The sequence below is a fragment of the Zalophus californianus genome, chromosome 5, assembly GCF_009762305.2.
Source record: "Zalophus californianus isolate mZalCal1 chromosome 5, mZalCal1.pri.v2, whole genome shotgun sequence".
Taxonomy (NCBI): domain Eukaryota; kingdom Metazoa; phylum Chordata; class Mammalia; order Carnivora; family Otariidae; genus Zalophus; species Zalophus californianus.
In genome coordinates, this window is record NC_045599.1 from 118,330,005 (window position 1) to 118,350,198 (window position 20,194).

A 20,194-nucleotide genomic window follows, 5' to 3' on the forward strand; every position below is an offset into this window, starting at 1 on the left:
AACTCTCAATGGCTTCCATACTGAAAGGCACAGAAACCAAAAGACCAGCCATTTAGCCATACCTGCAGCACCATAGTCTGCTCCCCTTAGGAGCTAGAACTTCCCTTGTGAAAACAATTTTGTTTCCATTTCAGATAGGTAACTGATAAGGGCGGGTGCCACGCATGGCTATACTGCCCTACTGTGCTACTAAGTGTGTATTTGTTTTATTTTGTTTCAGTATTGCTCTTAAATCCTTGATTCATTTATTTAAGCATTGACTATGGTGGAAGGAGCATAAGCATGATAATTGGTCACAGGTTCAAAAGCAGTTTTACTCATTTCTTCCCTGCAAAAATTTAAGAATGTCCTTTAGTTGGATGGATTTCAGTTTCCTCTTAAATTTAGATAATGCTGCCAACTCTTTGTTATGCGATTCAAATGAGACAATGTTTACAAAACACCTATTATAATGTTACTTATACTTTATTGCTCTGATGCTGCTTTCCTTTTTAATACTCAATGAGGTAAATTATTATATACAGAAATCAGGATCTTGAACCCCTTCAAAAACTTCCATAAAATGTAAACATTTTACAGACTTGGGCACACAGTAAGTGCTTTGATACTGATTTTGAACCTTCTATCATACCCTCAAGCTAGAGCAATAATGCAAAAGATCTGTGTGGCTTTGGCAGCTTAGGCATGAACAAAGAGGATAAGGGTTTGTTGGGATTTGCAGAGTAACAAGAAACTTAGGGAAATGACCTATATTATCAGTGACAAGAAAGATAAACCAGATAGTTTGAAAACACAGGCAATGTGGTTGGGAAGATTGTGGTGGCAACGAGGGAAGAATTATTCTGAAATTAAAATCTCCAACTTGAATAAAACTTAAATTAGCTATGTATTTAGACAGGGAAGAATTCACTCATCTTCTTTTCAGAATTTCGCAGTGGATGGATAAAAGTATATCAGCAAGAGGAACCATGAGAGACGATGGACTCTGAGAAACAAACTGAGGGTTCTAGAGGGGAGGGGGTGGGGGGATGGGTTAGCCTGGTGATGGGTATTGAGGAGGGCACGTTCTGCATGGAGCACTGGGTGTTATGAACAAACAATGAATCATGGAACACTGCACCAAAAACTAATGATGTAATATATGGTGATTAACATAACAATAAAAAATTAAAAAAAAAAGTATATCAGCAAATGTAAAGCCGTTAGGAGGTGATAGTCTTTTTTTTTTTTTTTTTTGCAATTGCTTTGTATTTATTGCACTTATCCTTTTCCCCCCTTTTTTCTCTCCAAATTTTTACTTAAATTCTAGTTACCATGTAGTGCAGTCTTGGTTTCAGGAGTAGAACTCAGTGATTCATCTCTTCCATATAACACCCTGTACTCATCACAACACGTGTCCTCCTTAATACACGTCACAGCCTATCTAGCCCAACCCCTCCCCACCTCCCTCCATCAACCCTGTTTGTTCTCTGTCCTTAAGAGTCTCTTATGATCTCATTTAATTGAGCTTCAAAATAGAAATGTCTTTAATGTCTGTGTCATGGGACTATCTCTTGGTAAAATGCTAATATGGAATTTCTTTTAGTCTGTCCTTGGAAATAGTTAAAAAAAAAATAGACGTCAACTTAATGAATTTTACACTAGAGTGAATGGCGCTAGAACACATTTTGATTGACATGACCACTGACAATATTTTTACTTTCCTTAAAAGAATGAAGTGCCGAGAGTCATAGTGGAGAATAAAAATTTTAAAAATTACTTTATGGTAAATCAAATGAAAATACTAAGAAGCTAAGGGGTAGTTTTAGATTGAACTTTTTAAAGTTAAGCAGTAGAAGCTATTTTATGCAGTTTGTACTCACCTTTTATAATTAGTAATTTTTGTTTTATGGAAAATCTATATGTCACCATAAAGATAGAAAACTGCAGTGTAGAACTACTTAATCTTCAGGATTTCTTTCCTATTCTGTACCTTTTGATTACAGCTGTATAGACTTACAGAAATAATATTTCATGTATGACAATTAGGAGTAGACAGATGTTTAGATTCAGTGGACTGAAAGTTGTGGCCTTCCCCTGAAGTAAATTTGAATGACATAATGAAAATACCCTGAATGACATCTTTCTTCCTGTTGTCTAAAACAAGAAGATTAGAGTAGTTAAAAAAAATATGCATCGTTATTCTGCCACTCATGGATAAATAAAAAAGGCTTATGCCTATTTAATTTCCAAACCATCTAAAGGAACAAATGGTCATTTACTTTAATTAAAATCTTATAATGTTTTAATAATCCCTCCTTAACATAAATGTGATTAATTTGGATTTGATCATTGGGAAATCAGAAGTATATATACTGTTTGCTAGGCAATTTAAGTATAAAAAAGATTGACATATAGTTTTGCTAGAAATAAGGGCAAGAGCAGTATTTTCAGACACTGTTCATTAAATGGTCTATCAAATTATTATTGACATCATATTTTGGTAAGATGCTGTTCATTAGTAGGTGCCCCCAAATGCTGAAAATTGCATAGAGAAATTGAGATAGGAGTTAGAGTCAGGGAGATGAAACCCAGCTGGGCTGGGGATCGGATAAAAGAGAATACTGGCATTTAAGTTGACCATTGCAGTCACAGAGGAAAATATAGAGGTTGATTTTGGGTTTTGGGAGAAGGAAATCCCAGGCATTTGCTGGGCAGTGGCAAAAACAAAGAGTCTGGAAAACAGTATTTTTAAATTTAGCTGAGGACCATGTAGTAGTATGTACAAAAAAAGATAAGCTTCAAGATATAGAATTGGGACACACTAGAGGATTTTGAATGATTACATTTCATTTTGCAAGCAATAGGAAAGTCTGGATATAAATAGAAGGTAATTTACTAGGGCAGGTAGAAACAGGAAAATTAGTAAGCAGAATAATGATCTAATAAAAACTTCATAAAGAATGTTGGTGATGGAACAAAACGAAAAGCTGACTATGAAAACTATTGTATTAGAAGGAATGTAAGGGTGGGCAAGTGATTGAATGCCAGAGCTGGGCTGACAGAATAGTCAGGGATAATTTTTAAGTTTTGTGCCTAGTGGGTGGCTGAAAGAAAGAAACAATGGAAGAAGAAGAACGAAGAAGAAGAAGGAGGAGGAGGAAGCAGCAGAAGCTGCCATGCTATATAAGCTCTATAATAAATAGAAGTAAAAATATCAGGAGAACTATTTTTGGGCCATAAGGTTAATTGGTTTAGATTTAACCCTGTTGAGATGGCTGTGCCATTGGGACTAACGAAGGTGAACATAGTTAGAAATGCTTAACTCCTTCACAGGAAGTAAGACCAGTGATTGATTTAAGAACCACTTACGTTAACATATTAGTTACGTTGACATATTATGTTCCCATATTAGCATTTGGGGGTTGATGTGACCAAGAGAGAGTGATGGAGGGCGAAGAAGCTGAGTGAGATGATCACATAGAATGTCTACTTGAATGGAGGAAGAAGAAGAGTCAGGCAAATGTTGAGGAAAATAAAGTTCTGCTAATATATAATAGAGGCACTATGAAAATGCAGAATCATAGAAACCGAAGGTTTGACAGAGTTTCAAACAGGAGGAGTGAAGAGTCAAAGTTGTAAAATGCTGTAAACAAGAGTAAATGGACCAATATAAAGCCATTAATGTTGGCACTGAGAAGATTAACGACAATGAAGAAGTGAAATTGCAGAGGAATGGGGAGGTAGAAAGACATGTTTGCTTTTGCCTGGATTGGTACAGATCTTAATACCATTGTAGGGATAAATTTCCATCCTATTAACTCATTTTAACAAATAAGATTAGCTAAATGTAATATACCTCCTACCCATCTCATGTTTTCATTGGGTAAATTGCTATGTTTACTTAAAAACCTCTAAATGTCTTCAAATATGGTTTAACTTAGTTTTGTCCATAACTTAGGCTAAACGTTCCTACAGTTAGGATCTTAGCAAGGTTTTACTGTAGTAAGAAAACTAGTGTATTTTCACTTCAGATTTCCTATATTTGAATTGTCTGTGTTTTCTCATACCTTCATTCCACACTCCCCATAGACAATAAATGTGGCCTTGCAGGACATTAAGGCATTAGATCAGATAACAGACCTGATCAAGAAAACTTCTTTGCAAAGCTTAGAAAAAGCATATGTCCTATAAAACATCAACCCCCATATGAGTAGTCTGTAAATAGTGAGGTTTGTAAAGTGATGAAGGATGTCTGAGAACCCCTCAGATCAGAGTTCAGGTATTGGCTGCTTGAGATTTGATGCGGTGAATTGCCACTGATGTACTATAAAGAGGACATAGCATTTATGAGAAGGCACTTCATTTTTCAACAGATATGTGCCCCAAAATGGGTGAAGGGGAGTTAGAGTTATAGGTTTGCAGTTATGGAATGAATAAGTCACAGGGATAAAAGCTACAGCTTAGGGAGTATATAGTCAGTGGTATTATGATAGCATTGTAGGATGCCGGTTGGTGAACATAGCATAACAGACTTGTTGAGTCACTATGTTGTATACCTAAGACTAATGTAACATTTTTTGTCAACTCTACTCAGTTAAAAGAGAGGATATGTATCTAATAATCAGGCTACTGGACTTTTGAAAATCAGCTTTAAATAAAATTTGAAAAATAATTGCAAGGACTGTGTGTTTAATAAAAAGTGAATCCAGTTGGATATTTGTTTATTTATTTAAATTGATAAATAGTTTGGTTTACAAACATGCCCAATTTATGGTTCATATCTAAAAATATAATTTTTAGCAGTGAGTCTTAAGTGAATACTAGGGCAGGTTTGTCACATAATTTGACTTCAACAACAGGTAAAATAGTGGCCACATATAAATCTGGTATCATTTCAAGGATTTAACCAGAAGTTCTTTCTTCCATTCCACTTAACGAAAATATTTCTTTCATTAGAGAGGAGAAAAAGAGAATCTTTCATTCATAATTTAGACAGACAGATTTAAAGGCAAGGACCTCCAGTAGCAGAACGTGGAAGTTTTTAAATTTAAGGCTTTAAGTTAGAAATATTTGGCATCAGATTATTTCAACTAGTGCAGCTATTATAAGGATCATGGGAACTCTTGTTAGGTCAGTGGGGGCTATCTTTATTTACCACAAGTCTTATAGAAGTATGCAAGTCGGTAGAAAGAAAGAAAGAAGCATGATTGAATTTTCAGTTCCTCAAAGTTTAATATCATGGACCAATCTTTACAATGGGACTTTTTCTCTTCAAAAAACTCATAGGGGGGAAAATAGATTCTTAACATAAAAAAAAATTTCTCTATGAAAAGTAATTATTTTATTAGTAATTAAACTTATAGTTATTAGTGATACATTAATTATAATTGTAATACTATTTTATTTTGTCTATTTTATCCACTTTCAGTATAAGGTAAAAATGGTTACTAGGTAACTCCTGTAATTGTCAAGGCTGTTGCTTCCCAGTGAGTGCCCTCTCTGCTTTGCTGGTTTTTCAAAGGAACTTGCTGTACAACAGGTTCTGTACTCTACACTTTGCGTACATAATTGCATTCCGTCTTCCTGCAGAGAAACTCAGAGTAGTGTAAGAAAATTGAAGTTCACAGCAGTTAAATACCTTGCCCAAACCCATAGAGCTAGTGGAACAGGGATTTGAACCCTAGTCTGCCTTTAAAGTCCAACCAAGATCCTTTACAAATGTTGTCTCTCTAAAGCAGGAGATGGATTTTGTGATATACCAAACCAAGTGTCAAATCCAAAACTGCTTTGTTTTCAGGCTGTTTAACCTCAGAACATATTCCTAATCTCTTTGTTTCCTTTTAACTTGTTACAATGTCTTCTATGTTATAAAAACCCTCAATTAGAAAAATCCAGAGTTATATAAAGGATAAGTTAAGAAATTACTCCATTAGTGCTCATTGTCTTATTAAAAAGGATTTCTTTATACCCACTGAAGTGTATGTTTCCATTAAAAATTCAGTTACTGTATCTTCTTAACCTTTGTTGTCCTAGATATTGTCAACATTACTATAGAAGTCAAACAGAAGATAAAAATACAGTTTTGAACTTCAAAGAACTTATATCCATGAGTACTACATGGAATTGTTGAATCACTATATTGTACACCTGAAACTAATATAACATTCTATGTTAACTATACTGGAATTGAAGTTAAAAACTTAATAAAATTTTTAAAAGAACTTAAATCCAGGAATGATGGAAGAAACAAAAATAAATAGTAACAAAAGGAAAAATAAAATAAGAAGCATGCTGAAAATATATATTGCTCTGGGGGTTGCTAAAAAAAAACAAATAAGAAACTCAGTATCAGAACAAGACTTAAAGGGTAGGTAGAGTGCTAATAGGAAAATGAATAAATAGAATGGAAGAAACTGTATCTCCTGTACATTTACCTAGATGAGCATGATGGCAAGGTAAGAGTAAGTACTTTCTTGCTTAAGTTATGTTCTTGCCACATACAGTGTTAAAGAAGAGGCTGGGAAAGGAGAAGGAGGCTGTATTATAGAGTGGCTTGAAAATCAGGCTGAGTTATTTTTACTGAAGAGAGTCATTGATGGTTTTTGACCTGGCAAGTTATGTGTTAGATAACATAACACTCTGGGACTGATGGTTAAAACTGGTCAGATTCCATAGACGGAAGACTTGAGCTATTCTAAGGAAGAACTAGTTCTGCCCAAACTAGATAACAGTGGGAATAGAAAGAGGAATGAATAGGAAAGACTATTCCATAATAACATGTATGAGACTTAGAAATTAAAAATTAAGAGAAAGGGTGAGCCTGAGTATTCAAGAGACATTTTCAGAGCAGAGTCAAGAAAAGAAACTTGGGGGCAGGTAGGCAAGAGAGTCTCATGCGGTCAGTTTTCAGGAACATATTCTTTGCTTAAAACACAGAAGTTATATCATACTTTTAGAGTGGGTGACAACTGTATTTTCCTTGGCTAGATAAGGAATGAATCCATGTTAACTGAAGAAAGTGTTATATTATGCAAAGTCTATAACAAGATCTGTGTTTATGTCTGTAAAATAGAGTCAGTGATACTTTAAAAGGAAATTATAAGATTTAATGGAGCTTTATATTGATAATGAGATTTCTGATGCCTTCAGACCGTATTAAGTACCACTGATAAAAAGCTATGGTGTGATAAAAATTACTGCTCCAACAATGAATAGATGTCACTTTATCCTCTTCATTTCTATTGAGTCAGAGGCTATGATAGAATATGTTTTAGTTTTCTTTAAAAATATCTTCTGTCTTAATGAGAGAAATATAAGGATGACTGTAAAAGTGAGTACTTTTTCAATGGGCTTCTGGCTGCTCTCCGCAAAATTGTTTTTCTTTTGGTAAGGAAATACTAAGGTAAGGAGTACTAAGTAGGCCACCAGCATTGTGTGCCATGATTTGTTATATGCTAGGATATATGATTTGCATATATTATTTCATTTAATCTATAAAACTCTACATATTTGGTTCTATAATAATCTTCATTCTATAGATGAGAAAATTTTAGGATTAGAGAATTTAAATAACTTGTCTCCAAATTAAACAGCTGGGAAGAATTTCTAGTTGAAGATAGTTGCAGTGGGAATTGTAAAGGGCAAATGGATGAATACAGCTTATACGTGGGTGTTAGAACCAAACATCCTAATGTGAGATTGAGTAGATTTGAGGCCAGGAGTTTTCTAGGATTTCTCCAGGGTTTCTGGCTTGCAAATAAAGTATAGAGTTGTTCCATTCCCTGGCCTAGGGAACATGTGAGAAATCTATATAAGAGGGGAGGTGATGAGTTTGAGCATATGCCTGCTGTGACGTGAGTGTGAGCTTTGCATGGGGATAGATCCAATAGGCTGCTGATGGGGAGGTTTTGGAGGCTTGGAAGACAGGAATGGACCAGAGGTGGAGCTTTTGGGAGTCATCAGTTATGAATTAATCATAAGGATGTGGATGAGTCTATGATATTGCTCAAAGAACATGTGTAGAATAGAAGAGAAAAGGACTATGCGTGACACCCAGGGGAACGGCAGCCTTCAAGGGGAGGGCAGAGGGATGAGCTCACAGAAGAGACTGGTAAGAGTGGCCAGAAAAGTGAAAATCCTCAGGGCACACAGGGTTTCATTTTAGAGTTCAATGATGTCACTTTTTGTGAAATAGCTATTACAATATTGCATCTCCTCTACATCTCTCCTCTGTCCTTGGTGTATTAAATGGCACATTTTGCACTTCCATTAAAAGAGGAGGGGAATAAAAGAGAAAATATGTCATTGGAATTGACAGTGCAGGATGTATGACTGACATGGGTATTTGTATGCTTGTCCGTAACTGTGTCGGTACGTTGTGACACAAAGACGGGTGAAATCTTCAAAACGAGAAACATTTACTTTTTACATAATCCTCGGGGGTGGAGACAAGGGGAGAAAAGGCCTAAATATAGTTCTTTCTTACACAACTAGTTTTATCCCAAGTCATTCATAACCAGATATGATAGTAACTTTGAAAGGTTTATGCAATTATATACCTTACCAAATGTAGCCCAAGTAGTCTAAATAGGAGAAGTAATGTAAAATAAAGAGATCTTGGTTGACAGAAATTTCTGTCCTAGAAATTTCCATCATTGGGGCACCTCGATGCCTCAGTCCATTAAGTCTGACTTCAGCTCAGGTCACGATCTCAGGGTCCTGAGCACACACCGGGCTATGATGGGAGTCTGCTTCTTCCTCTCCCTCTGCCCTTCCCCTGCTCGTGCGCGCGCGCTCTCTCTCTCTCTCAAATAAATAAAATCTTTTTTTAAAAGAAGAAATTTACATCATTTATACAACAAAACTGCCAGAAGAAGATATCTATGAATAGGATGAAGGATCTCATGTTTCTGGAGACTATTTCATGATTATAAGGTTGTACTAGTTGATCTGCTTCTTCATTTTTATAAGTGTATACTGTAACAAATATAAGTAATCTATTACCTCGTCTGTTCACTACACTGTCAATAGACTTTAAATAAACTGCATGAAAATAACTAAACTATATTATACTATACTATATTTTATTGGTTTTTCTCCCAATTTTAATATAAGGTAAGAATGTTTCAAAAGGTAGCTAGTAATCATAGATGTATTGAAAATTAAATCAGAAATTTTAGAAAGAATTATCTGTGAAAATAGTGGGAATATATTTAAAGTAGTTGTTCAGTGAAACAGTGATAAAAGTGGGAATTTTGGATAGATTCTAGTTTAAAATCTAGAATGGTCTGTTCAATTATTTTTAGCCTTAGAACAAAATTAGTTTCTCATTTCAAACTAAAAAAGAAGAAAGCATAAATATTTGGAATACAATGAAGCCATGGGATAGCCTGCAATTTATGGTTGACCCAATCCGTACTCCTAGAGATAATTTATAGTACCAATATTTTTAGTGTACCAGTATTTTAGTATTTATTTTAATCATTGATTGAATCATTGATCGTAATTTGACATATAAGGTACTTCAAAGCATCTCTAGAGAATCTTCACAAAAATGCTTTTTAAGGTAGATCTTCTGGTCTGATGCTTCTTCTCCTTTATTTCCATCTATATTACATGTTAACATCGAGGAGGTTGTCTTTGCTTTTTTACCAGATAAATGGGGGAATGAGTGTTCTTGAATTTATTTCAGTAACACTTCATATCAAATAATTTTTAGAATTCTATAAACACAATGCTTTGCTTTAGAAATATATTAAGTTTACTTAGATTTAAATTTATAACCATTGAAGGAGTTCCTTATTTACTAAACAAAGACTTCGTTCTTTTACTCATTTATTTAACCATAAATCGGTAATTTTTGTTATGATGGGGGAAGAATGGTTATTGTCTATATCTTAAAATCTGATTTTTTTATTTGTTGTAGGTTTTATTGGGATTTAATAATGCTTATAATGATGGTTGGAAACCTGGTCATCATACCAGTTGGAATCACATTCTTTACAGAGCAAACAACAACACCATGGATTATTTTCAATGTGGCATCAGATACAGTTTTCCTTTTGGACCTGATAATGAATTTTAGGACTGGCACTGTCAATGAAGACAGTTCTGAAATCATCCTGGACCCTAAAGTGATCAAGATGAATTATTTAAAAAGCTGGTTTGTGGTTGACTTCATCTCATCAATCCCAGTGGATTATATCTTTCTCATTGTAGAAAAAGGAATGGATTCAGAAGTTTACAAGACAGCCAGGGCACTTCGCATTGTGAGGTTTACAAAAATTCTCAGTCTCTTGCGTTTATTACGACTTTCAAGGTTAATTAGATACATACATCAGTGGGAAGAGGTAAGATATATCTTTTACTACTTTAAAGCCACTATAGCATGAGATTGTTAACTCTAACTTTTAAGATGAACACCTGTGCTATGTATAATGAGTTTTATAAAATTCAAGAAGAAAAATTCTATTTATTCCTTTTGGTGCATAAGTGATATATTTGTACTTCAAAGATATGGTCAAATACTGAATTTGAATCAACTGAAAAAATAGTGATTGTAAAACAGTTTTTTATGCCAATTAAGTCTCTTTTTAAAAACAAATCCTCTTTAATCAACAAATGTTTATCCTAACCAATGCAATCCCTCTTCTACCATGGGAAGTTTCTTTTTATTTAATATGAATACTTCAAGTACCATCTCTGACGAAGATGTGTAGGCTCTGATTGCTAATCTAGTTTGTATCATTAGTTCTATGAGATAATCTGGTTTATGGTTCCTCTAGTATTGAAGTTTTGGGGAATTTACATTTGAAGAAAACAAACTCTTAAAAAGTATTTCCAATTGTATATATGTAAAGACTGATTTTAGCATAATAATTTTGCTCAGTGTTATGCTTTGCCTATAATTATTTTTTATAATTTCTCCCTATTAATTCATTTCAAAATACTGAAAAACAGCATACCCAGGAGGGAAATTATTATATAGAAAACACAAATAGTACAGTGAATAAATATAATGAATCTGGCCAATATTTTGCTGAAGAGGGCATCTGTTGTTCTTACGCAGTTGGTGGGACCTAAAAGGGCTCAGCCAACTGGAGTTTTGAAAGATCTGAGTTAAATGTATCATGACTGAACAAAGGAGTTTATGTTCCTAATTCCAGAGTCTGCTTTGTAACCTTTTTGACTTTATTTTCCTTCTAAGTCTACTTTTTAAAATTAATTATAACCTGAATTTTGTTGTTTGCATAAAAATGAGGATCAAAAAGGCTTAGAGTGCCTAAACCTGGGCTAATGAAAACAATATACCGGCAATAGATTAATTATTGCTTTACTCACTACGGAAATGCGTCTTAACGTTTTTAGGAAGAATTATGTTTTGGAATTTAGGTTTAAACAAGTCCTAAAATGGAACTTCTGTGAACATTAGTTCTGCTTTCTGTGAGACTGTAGCAGTGTTTTGTGTGTGCTTGTCAATGACATTTTGGCTCCCAGGATTTCAGGAAATGACATGCAATAATAAAACACTGCATAAGATTCTGCTGAAAGGCATAAAAGTGGATCATTCTTAAAATATGGATGTGGATTTTATGCAAAATCAAATGAAGCATTTTTTGAGAAATTGGATTCATCTTGTATTATATCTCTATATAACACATTCCATCTAAAATGTAATAAATGTTTGGTTCTTAAACTTGATTATACCAGTTTGAGATTAATATCAAACCAAGATGATTATTGATAATTTTAGTTAATATTTATTGGGGGCTTATTATATGTCAAATAATGTATTTTTTCCTTACATGGATTCGTTCATTTTCCTAATAATTCTGGTAGCTTGCCCAGATTTACAGAGTTATTAAAAGCTGGAACTGGGATTCTAACCTTGGTGATCTGACTTCAGAGCAAATGCTCCTAACCACAGAGCTATATAGCTTCTCACTATAACATACACTCTTTCAGTGATAAATACTTTAGTATTCCACCATTTTATAGATTGCATAAGAAATTGTAGGAAGCTTGTCTTAACAAAGATTGTATCTATGCAACATAAGAGTTGAGCATTTACCCCCTAAAACATGGTCACAATTTTTTTTTTTAATGACTAGCCTGTAAGAAGAAAAGTTACTGATATAAATAGCCAGGCAATTAAAAATATAGTGGGCAATGTGACTATTTTCAATGTCTTGTGGTTTTAACCCAATTACCCTAGAGACTGGCAGCAGGATGAACAGATGGTATCCTATCAGATAAAATGGCAAGCCATGCAGTCATAGAGGAGGACAGCCCTTACACTATTGCCCTCTGGTTCCTGGCAGCGGTTACAGTCACCTAGATCCATGTAATGGGGTGGTGTTTTAAAGATGCCATGATATAATTCAGGATCATCGGCTCACTGCCATCATTACTGACTGTAAAATGCAATTTAATATGCACTCACAGAAATTTGGTAACCAAACCCATTGAAGCTAGAGTCAGGAGTTGGCAAGATCTTGCTTATAAACAAATGACCTTGATGATAAATGAACCATAAGCTCATTTAAGTGAAGAACGTTTTCTTGATTATATGATACCCCCGTGTAAAATCACTTATAGCATGGTATTTAATGTCTGCTAGTAATACTGTGAAATAGGGAAGAAACAATATTAATTAATCCAGAATTTAATTCAAATTTATTATTTCATCACCTACATGATTCACACCGTAAGCACAGAGAAACTTGAATGGTTCCAAACTGCCAATTCTCTACCTGATTTTTACAAATGCCCACCAGGATGTGTTTACATGTAGAAAATACAACAAATAAACCAGAAGAATTTGCTCAGTGAGCATTTGGAATAAGACTGCAGAGGAAGATGTGAGTTCACCCACATGTCTTTGAGTTCTGAGTGTTTTAGTACCAAGCTGGCTAATGCTAAATTCAGCGAATTTGGGGAAGTAATGTGTGAAGTCTGGAAGCTGCCACTGTTCTAAATGAATCATTCCCAAGGAAAGTGGCTGCCTTCTATAGGAAACTGCTTCCATCTTCAACGATATGTTTTTTTTTCTTTTTGGTCTGAATTAGTTCAACTGAAAAACAACAAGAAGTGCTAAAGCCAAATAAATTAGAGAAATATTGTGAATGAAATACAGAAACTTTAAAATTTAGTCCTGATGCTACTATCATTACTAAAATTGAATGTAGTGGCTAATGTAGAAGGAAAGAGGTGATTAGGCCAACTGATTTATGAAACACATGGTGTTAAAGAGTCAGGAGGGAAGTTATTTTCACAAGACAATTTTGTAAGATCAATGGCTTTAGGATGCAAAAATAGAGCTCTCTGATGCTCTACTGAAAATATATATATCACCAGGTGAGGTGAAAATCTGTGGCAATTTGGATAAATCAGGCCAGGACATCCCTTTTCCTGTTATCTCCAGAAAACCAAAGTGCATCTTTCCCATTCTTGTATTTTTGTTGAGGAAAAAAAAAAAAATCATTCCCTTAATTCGTCATTGTTGTTCATGTTGTATTTCAAGTAAAGAGTAACTCAAGCCAGAGTGTTACTTTGTCACCTATCACAGGGGGAACCTATTCTCTGACCTAAAAGAAACAGTGAGGAAATCCCTGGAAATAAAATGGAATGTTAGTAACAATTTGGGACCATCACAAGCCTTTAAGAGACAAAAGGTAGATTAAGAGGTTGGTATATGGGAGATAATTCAGTTAGCAAAGGTGAAAAGTTCTAGGAACCTTAAATCCCTCGGCTGCTGATGTCAGTCATTTTATCAAAGAGGGATAACCCTTGATGTTATTTGAGATTTAAGAAACCGTAATTGAAAAGAGAAATGCTTCTCTATAATGGTTATCTTTTTGTAGGTTTCAGTGTCACACAAAGTGTAAATTCTTCATGAGCAATGTGAAAAAAGTGTGAGAAATGTGTGACGCTTGTATAATAACTAGGGCTTTGGAATACACACATACGGTATTTTATTTTGTATTCCTCTCTCCTGTTTCCTCAATCCTCCTTGTGTAGATTTTAGACAATGCCATAATTAACTAAATCCATTTTGAGGCAGGAAGAAGGCTTATGGTTCTGATCTTCATATATGTCTATAGCAATTTCAGATGAATAATGTGTATGGAACATTGAGCTGCTCTTCTAGCAATCAATATTAGATTTTTATGTTAGCTCAGAGATAGACTTATATACAAACTATGTTTAACAACACAGCATTAATAAGAAAATTTATTCCACAGGGAGCTGATGCAGACTGTGGTTTCTGTCTTTGGTTAATTTTAGCATTCTAATTGGATTAGATTAGAAACTAACTCCTGCTATAAATTGCCTATCTATAATTACACAATACATAATACTCTAACCACTTTCATTTTTTCAGAAAATGCATCAAATTCTAAGATTTGCTATAAGCAAACACCAGTGTTTTCCTAAACCTACCCCCCACGAAAACTAGGAGAGGCTTTCTATTGCCTATCACATCAAATCTGTGTTTCTTCACTGTGCCTCTAAGGCTCTCCAGCAAACTGTTCCCCTGTTTCACTCCTGTCACTTCATATTTGTTCCCAACAACTCTCTCCTGTTTGTTTTTTAGTTTTACAGTGCTTGCAGAGAATGAGTCTTTTTGCTTCTGTAATCTTGCATGTGCCACACTTCAGATTTGGAAAGTGTTTTCTTTTTGTCTATCACTCTTTTAAAAATTAGGCTCAAACTCAGATATCCAGAAAATATTCGACATTGATGGACTGGGCTGTAATGGTCAATACCTTTACTTTGGGCAATTCTACCAGCTCTCTTTGCTTTGGTTCATGTTGATAGCTTTGTTGCTAATGCATATTTATATGCATTTTCCTTTTCTGGCTATAAATGTCCCCAGAAAACAGTCAGTGTCAACTTTGCCTTTGAATTTCCTTGTACTCTAGCACAGAGTTCTGAAAGGTTATCAGAGCATGCCTATCCCCTAAATACATGGCAATCTTCCATGTTCTAAATCCATTAAATAATTGCAAGGGAATATTCATTCTTTACTCCCAAGCAATTACTGAGTAGCTTCTATGTGCAGATAGATGCTGCATGAGAGAATTCAAAGCAGACCCAGCTTTGTAGGAAAAACAGACATGTGAGCAAATACTCACAGATGGTGTGGTAAGTGGCAGAATAAAGGAGGGAGCGAACAACACAGCTTTTTTAGCACAAGAAGAGAGGTTCACGGAGACTTGAACTGGATTTCAGAGCTAGAGTCTGATTTACCAAGCTGAACAAAATGGGGCAGGGAGGAGCATTCCACTAAGATGTGAGGTACAAGCAGCCTAGCACAGACCGTTCTGCATCTCCAGAATCTAGGTTGTAAAGGGAATGAGTTTGGAGGCATAGACATGAATTTGTGCTAATGATGGACTTCATAAGGTGTCACTGAGGCCTTTGAGGCTGGGGGGGTTTTCCATTTTAGAGTGCCGTAGAATGAAGAGGGTTGGAGGTCACTGACGATGGACCTAATAATACCAGTTAGGAGACAGATACATCACTCATCTGCCTTTCTTATAGGCAGCCAGCGCCAAGCAGGGCACTGTTTAGTTATCTAAAGGGAGAATTAACTTTGCCAACAAGTCTTACCCTTGAAATGTTTGTACCAATAATAAAATATGAGAAGATCTTATATGAAGTCTTTTTGTAATGTTTTATAATTTAAATATTAATTATATTTAATATAATTAATATTGTCATATTAATATAATATGTTAATATATATTACTATGTTAGTAAATATAACAATATATACTAATATTAGTATTATTGATACAATTATATTTGAGATTGTATTTCACACCACCAGCAACATGGTGATGCAAATTGAACCCTCTACTGGAAATTAGTATATGTAGGGCTTTATTCAAATTGTGCCTTTTATTTTCTGTGTCTTCTAGGGAGAAGTCCTTAAAGTGATTTATTTATGCCTATAAACTTAATAGCTATTAACAGTTGTGAAGTTCAAATGAAATGAGATGCATGGAAATTGTTTGAAACATTTAAATTGATGCATGCCCATAATATATATCATATCTATATTATTATATATAAGATTCATGATGTCATCTCTCTCAGATTAACACATTTGCTGACACTAACATTATTATGTATGTGTGGTGAGTTGCTTAATATTTTCTGCAGGCAAATATTGATTCTGCTAAAGACCACTAGGTGTCCTCTATTGGTTGTGTTACTTCAGAGTTCTTTATTCTAAAAAAACCAAAATTGTCTTCTTTGGAAATTGTTCACTTACACTCTCTTAAACTCACCTAATTCCTTGGCTATTTATGTCTAGGCAAAATAAATGATTATGGATATTCATATATGCAAAAATTATTTCTCTTTATCTATACTTTCTCCTCAGGTTAAACAGAGAGTTTAAGTTCCTTCTCTAAGTAATTATTTTTATTCTGAGAGAATTGTTTTCAATTATCATACTGTGTGTTTTTATGATGGTATTTTAACAGATACCCTGAAGTTCTACAGTACAATGTGATGAGTTCTATTTGGATATGAAATATCGTTAGGTCAAGACAAGTAGAGATTAACAAGGTGTGTGTGGATGTATTTCTGTGTAGGTTAGAGGTGAGATACATAATTTTGTAAATGCTTTTTGTTCAGTGCTTTGCAGCAGATCTGTATAATTCTGATGCTTTGTTAAAAAAACAAGATCACATTTGAAACGTTCAGACCCCTATTTTAAGATTAAAATACTAGACTTTATTAATGTCCTGTTATTGGCCCAGTCTATGTTCCTATTTTGCATGTTTTTATACACTTTCATGGCTATTGATAACAGCCAGACTCGTATCCAGAGTTTCAAAATTATGTACCCCCTTTCTAAAGTCTACAAGAGTATGTGATACCTCTATAAAGACATTCTTGAGATCCTAAAGCTCAGTATGTCCATTTCTCTTTCTCTCTTGTTTTCTTTTACATTTCTCCTTTTCTCATTTCCTTTTCCTCAGTTTAAAATCTAAGAGGCATCCTTGACTTCTCTTTCTCTTTCAGTGTCTGTAGCTAACAGTAACCAGGTCCTATTGGTTCTATTTCTTGAAGGTGCTTTGAATTCTAGTAACTCCTTCCCTGAATCTTCTCTATCATCATCCTAGTTTAAGCCAATATCAGTCATTGTTCAATTTTTATATTTCTCATTTTTATAATAGACAAAGTACTAGATTTTAAAATTCACCCTTATAGGGGTACCTGGGTGGCTAAGTCAGTTGAGCGTCTAACTCTTGACTTCAGCTCAGGTCATGATCTTAGTCATGAGATCAAGCCCCACGTGGGACTCCATGCTCAGCAAGGAGTCTGCTTGAGATTCTCTCCCTCCCTCTCCCTCTCCCCTCCCCCTGTTCATATGTGCTCTCTCTCTCAAATTAAATGAATAAATCTAAGAAAAAAATAAAATAAAAATTCACCCTTCTCTTCCTAAGGCCTCAAAAGTGGTGTTTTGAAAGCAAATATTACTGAGTCATCTGCCTGGTAAAAATATTTCTGATTTTTGATTACTCTTAGGACAAATTCCAAAATTCAAGGTCCTTTGAAATCTGAGTCTTTTTCAACCTCAGCCTGGGAAACTACTTGCCCATTATTTTTAACTCTGCTGGACTTCTTTATATGCTATTTTAAGGCCTTTACATATATTGCTCACTTTTCCTAGAACTTTGTTTCTTTGGCCAACACCAGTTTATCCATCACATTTTGTTCCTTTGACTTTGATTTTAACTTAAACTTCCTTAGGGTGAAATTAACTAATCCCTCAGGTAATGTTAATTCTATCTATAATATCCTGGCATAGCCCATGTGCTTTTGCTTTGTAACATTAGTCACTTTTGTAATTTCTCTTAAACTATACCTTTCCAACTATCTATTAAACTCCAGAAGGGGAGAGATCATAAATTTCCTGTATCTTTAGCTTTTAGCAGAGTGTCTGGAAAATAATGGGGCATAAGAATACTTGCTAAATGATTTAGATTATGCCTTCAAGGAAATTTCAGGTTAGTAGGAAAAGCAAACATGTAAATAAATGTGTAAGCAAAACAAAGTGTCTTGAATCCAATATTAGAGGCAATTATAGTATTGGCAACAAAACAGAGAGAAATGCATTGTGAGAGTGTGGTAGGAGGTAGAAGAGGAGTCCTAACTGAGGCATCTAGTCATGGCCGCTTTGAAAACTAAGTGTGAAAGTATATGTCCTCCCAAGTGGATGAGCCTGCGAAATATATTCGAAGGGAATTTAGAAATCATGGACAAAATCAATCAAGTTCTTCATTTATAGATGGGGATGATAATAATTTTCTGCCCAATCTCATAGAATTGTTTTGAGGCTGAAATGAGGTGTTATTGTTGAATATACTTTGAAACTATGAAGTTTATAGAAATGTAAATTATTGCTATCACAAAAATTTCTATTAACTTAAAATGTGAAAAATCTCAACAGATAGTTCAGCTGTTGGCCCTTTAATATGCTTACTGCCTTTCCAAACACTGGAAGTATTATAAACGCTATTATGCATTTTTTCTGCCTGAAATATACTGAGTAGAAAATTGAAGTAGCAAATAAATCAGCAAAAAATTTAGGACAAAATGCATTCAGCCTCACATTTGACTGAAGTTTCTGGAAAGAAAATGTCTCAGTTTTTCCCTCCATTGTGCACACAGTTACAACATGTATTATGGCCACTGCTCTTTTAGGCTCATCTTCTTGCTGTTAGAGTGAAAATTGGGAATGCCATTGGTTTATGAGTATTGGACATCACATTTATGATGTGATTCTGGTTTAAACTTGAATTCTGGTTCAATTTTCAGAGTGTTTCATAGTAAACATGTGTTGCTTTAATTATCTGGGTAATTATCTCAATTGAACAGGTCACTTTTGTTGGTCGTTGGTCCATAAATTGGAAAATGTTACAGTGACACCTGAGAATATTTTATTATTAAGAACAATGAAGTGAAATTAAACTCACTCTGAAGGGAATGTCAAATATATTTATCTAATCATAAAGGGAAAAATGTTTGTTTTTTTTAATTGTTGGTGCATAACAAACCTATCATTTACTTTAGTTAGATATAATGTCAAAGATATTTTTAATTAATTTGAAACATTTTAGGAAACAAAATTATGCTTGCTTATGTCAAAAGCAGTAGTTGTTACCTATTTCATTGGGCAAGGCATAGTCATTGATATATATTAGAAATTGTCATGGAAAGTCAGTTTTCTTAAGACACTTATAACCATTATGAAAGCTCAATAATAAATAAAATTAGAATTAGAATCCTCAATCACACAGGATAATGGCCAAGAAAGACCTACTTTGACTTCTCTCTCTGTCTTGCTGATGTATGCACTTTAGATTTTGTATTAGAGGAGTTGTGTCTTAGTGTGAAAACGAAATACATTTCGTTGGTTATATAATTCTGGTGGCTATTTTGAGTTAAGCCTGCCATTTAGGCCATTTTTTTAAAGAGGGTCAAAATCTTTACTTATTACATCTTAAAGTGAAAGCAGACATTGAATAAGGATTCTGGAAACTAGTCCCAGGGTTCTATATAACTTAAAGCAGTTGCAAAGAAAGAGAATAGCTATTTTGAGATAATCATATTCGTCAGAGGTGGTGAAATCAAAAAGGATTTCCCATTTAAGTTTGTCATCAATGGGAATATTTGCCATAATGTGCTCATTATCTCAATGTGCTGCTTTTTTGTTGTTACTGTTGTGGACATATGAGTTGGGTGAACATACAAAATTAATGAAATTCACCTTAATTAAAATAAAAATCCAAGTGTATTTTGTGCCAGTCATTTCCAGTCATTTTTTCATTTTAAAAATATGGCTGATGGCTTCTACTTGGCTTATATGGTTGTTTTAATAATTGAAGAGAAAATTTGTGTGAAAGGGCTTTGCAAACTCTAATGTGGAAAGTCTATAAAGAGTATATTAGTTTAAGGTATAATTAGCCAGTTAAATTATTTCAATGATTTTTTTTCATAGAATTTCTGCAAGAATAAAACTCCCATCTTCCTCAATATTTTAGATCATAACAGAGAATAAAAGGTGGAATCGGTTTGTGGTAGCATGTGCTTTGAAATTTAGAATCCAAAAGCTGTAACTGCCTAATAGTATCTAACACTACTATTGGGCGTATCTACTAAATTTGTGGAGGTTACAGTGTGTGAAAAT

The 20,194-nt window shown here is 34.3% G+C and overlaps 1 protein-coding gene across 1 annotated transcript in view; it reads left to right on the forward strand.

Annotated features, from left to right (window-relative positions):
• Nucleotides 1–20,194, forward strand: part of HCN1 (hyperpolarization activated cyclic nucleotide gated potassium channel 1) — a 403,649-nt gene that overhangs the window by 36,464 nt on the left and 346,991 nt on the right. Inside the window, exon 2 of the mRNA XM_027604233.2 lies at nt 9,908–10,331. Coding sequence (XP_027460034.1) covers nt 9,908–10,331 — 424 coding nt within the window. The remainder of the gene's footprint in view (nt 1–9,907; nt 10,332–20,194) is intronic.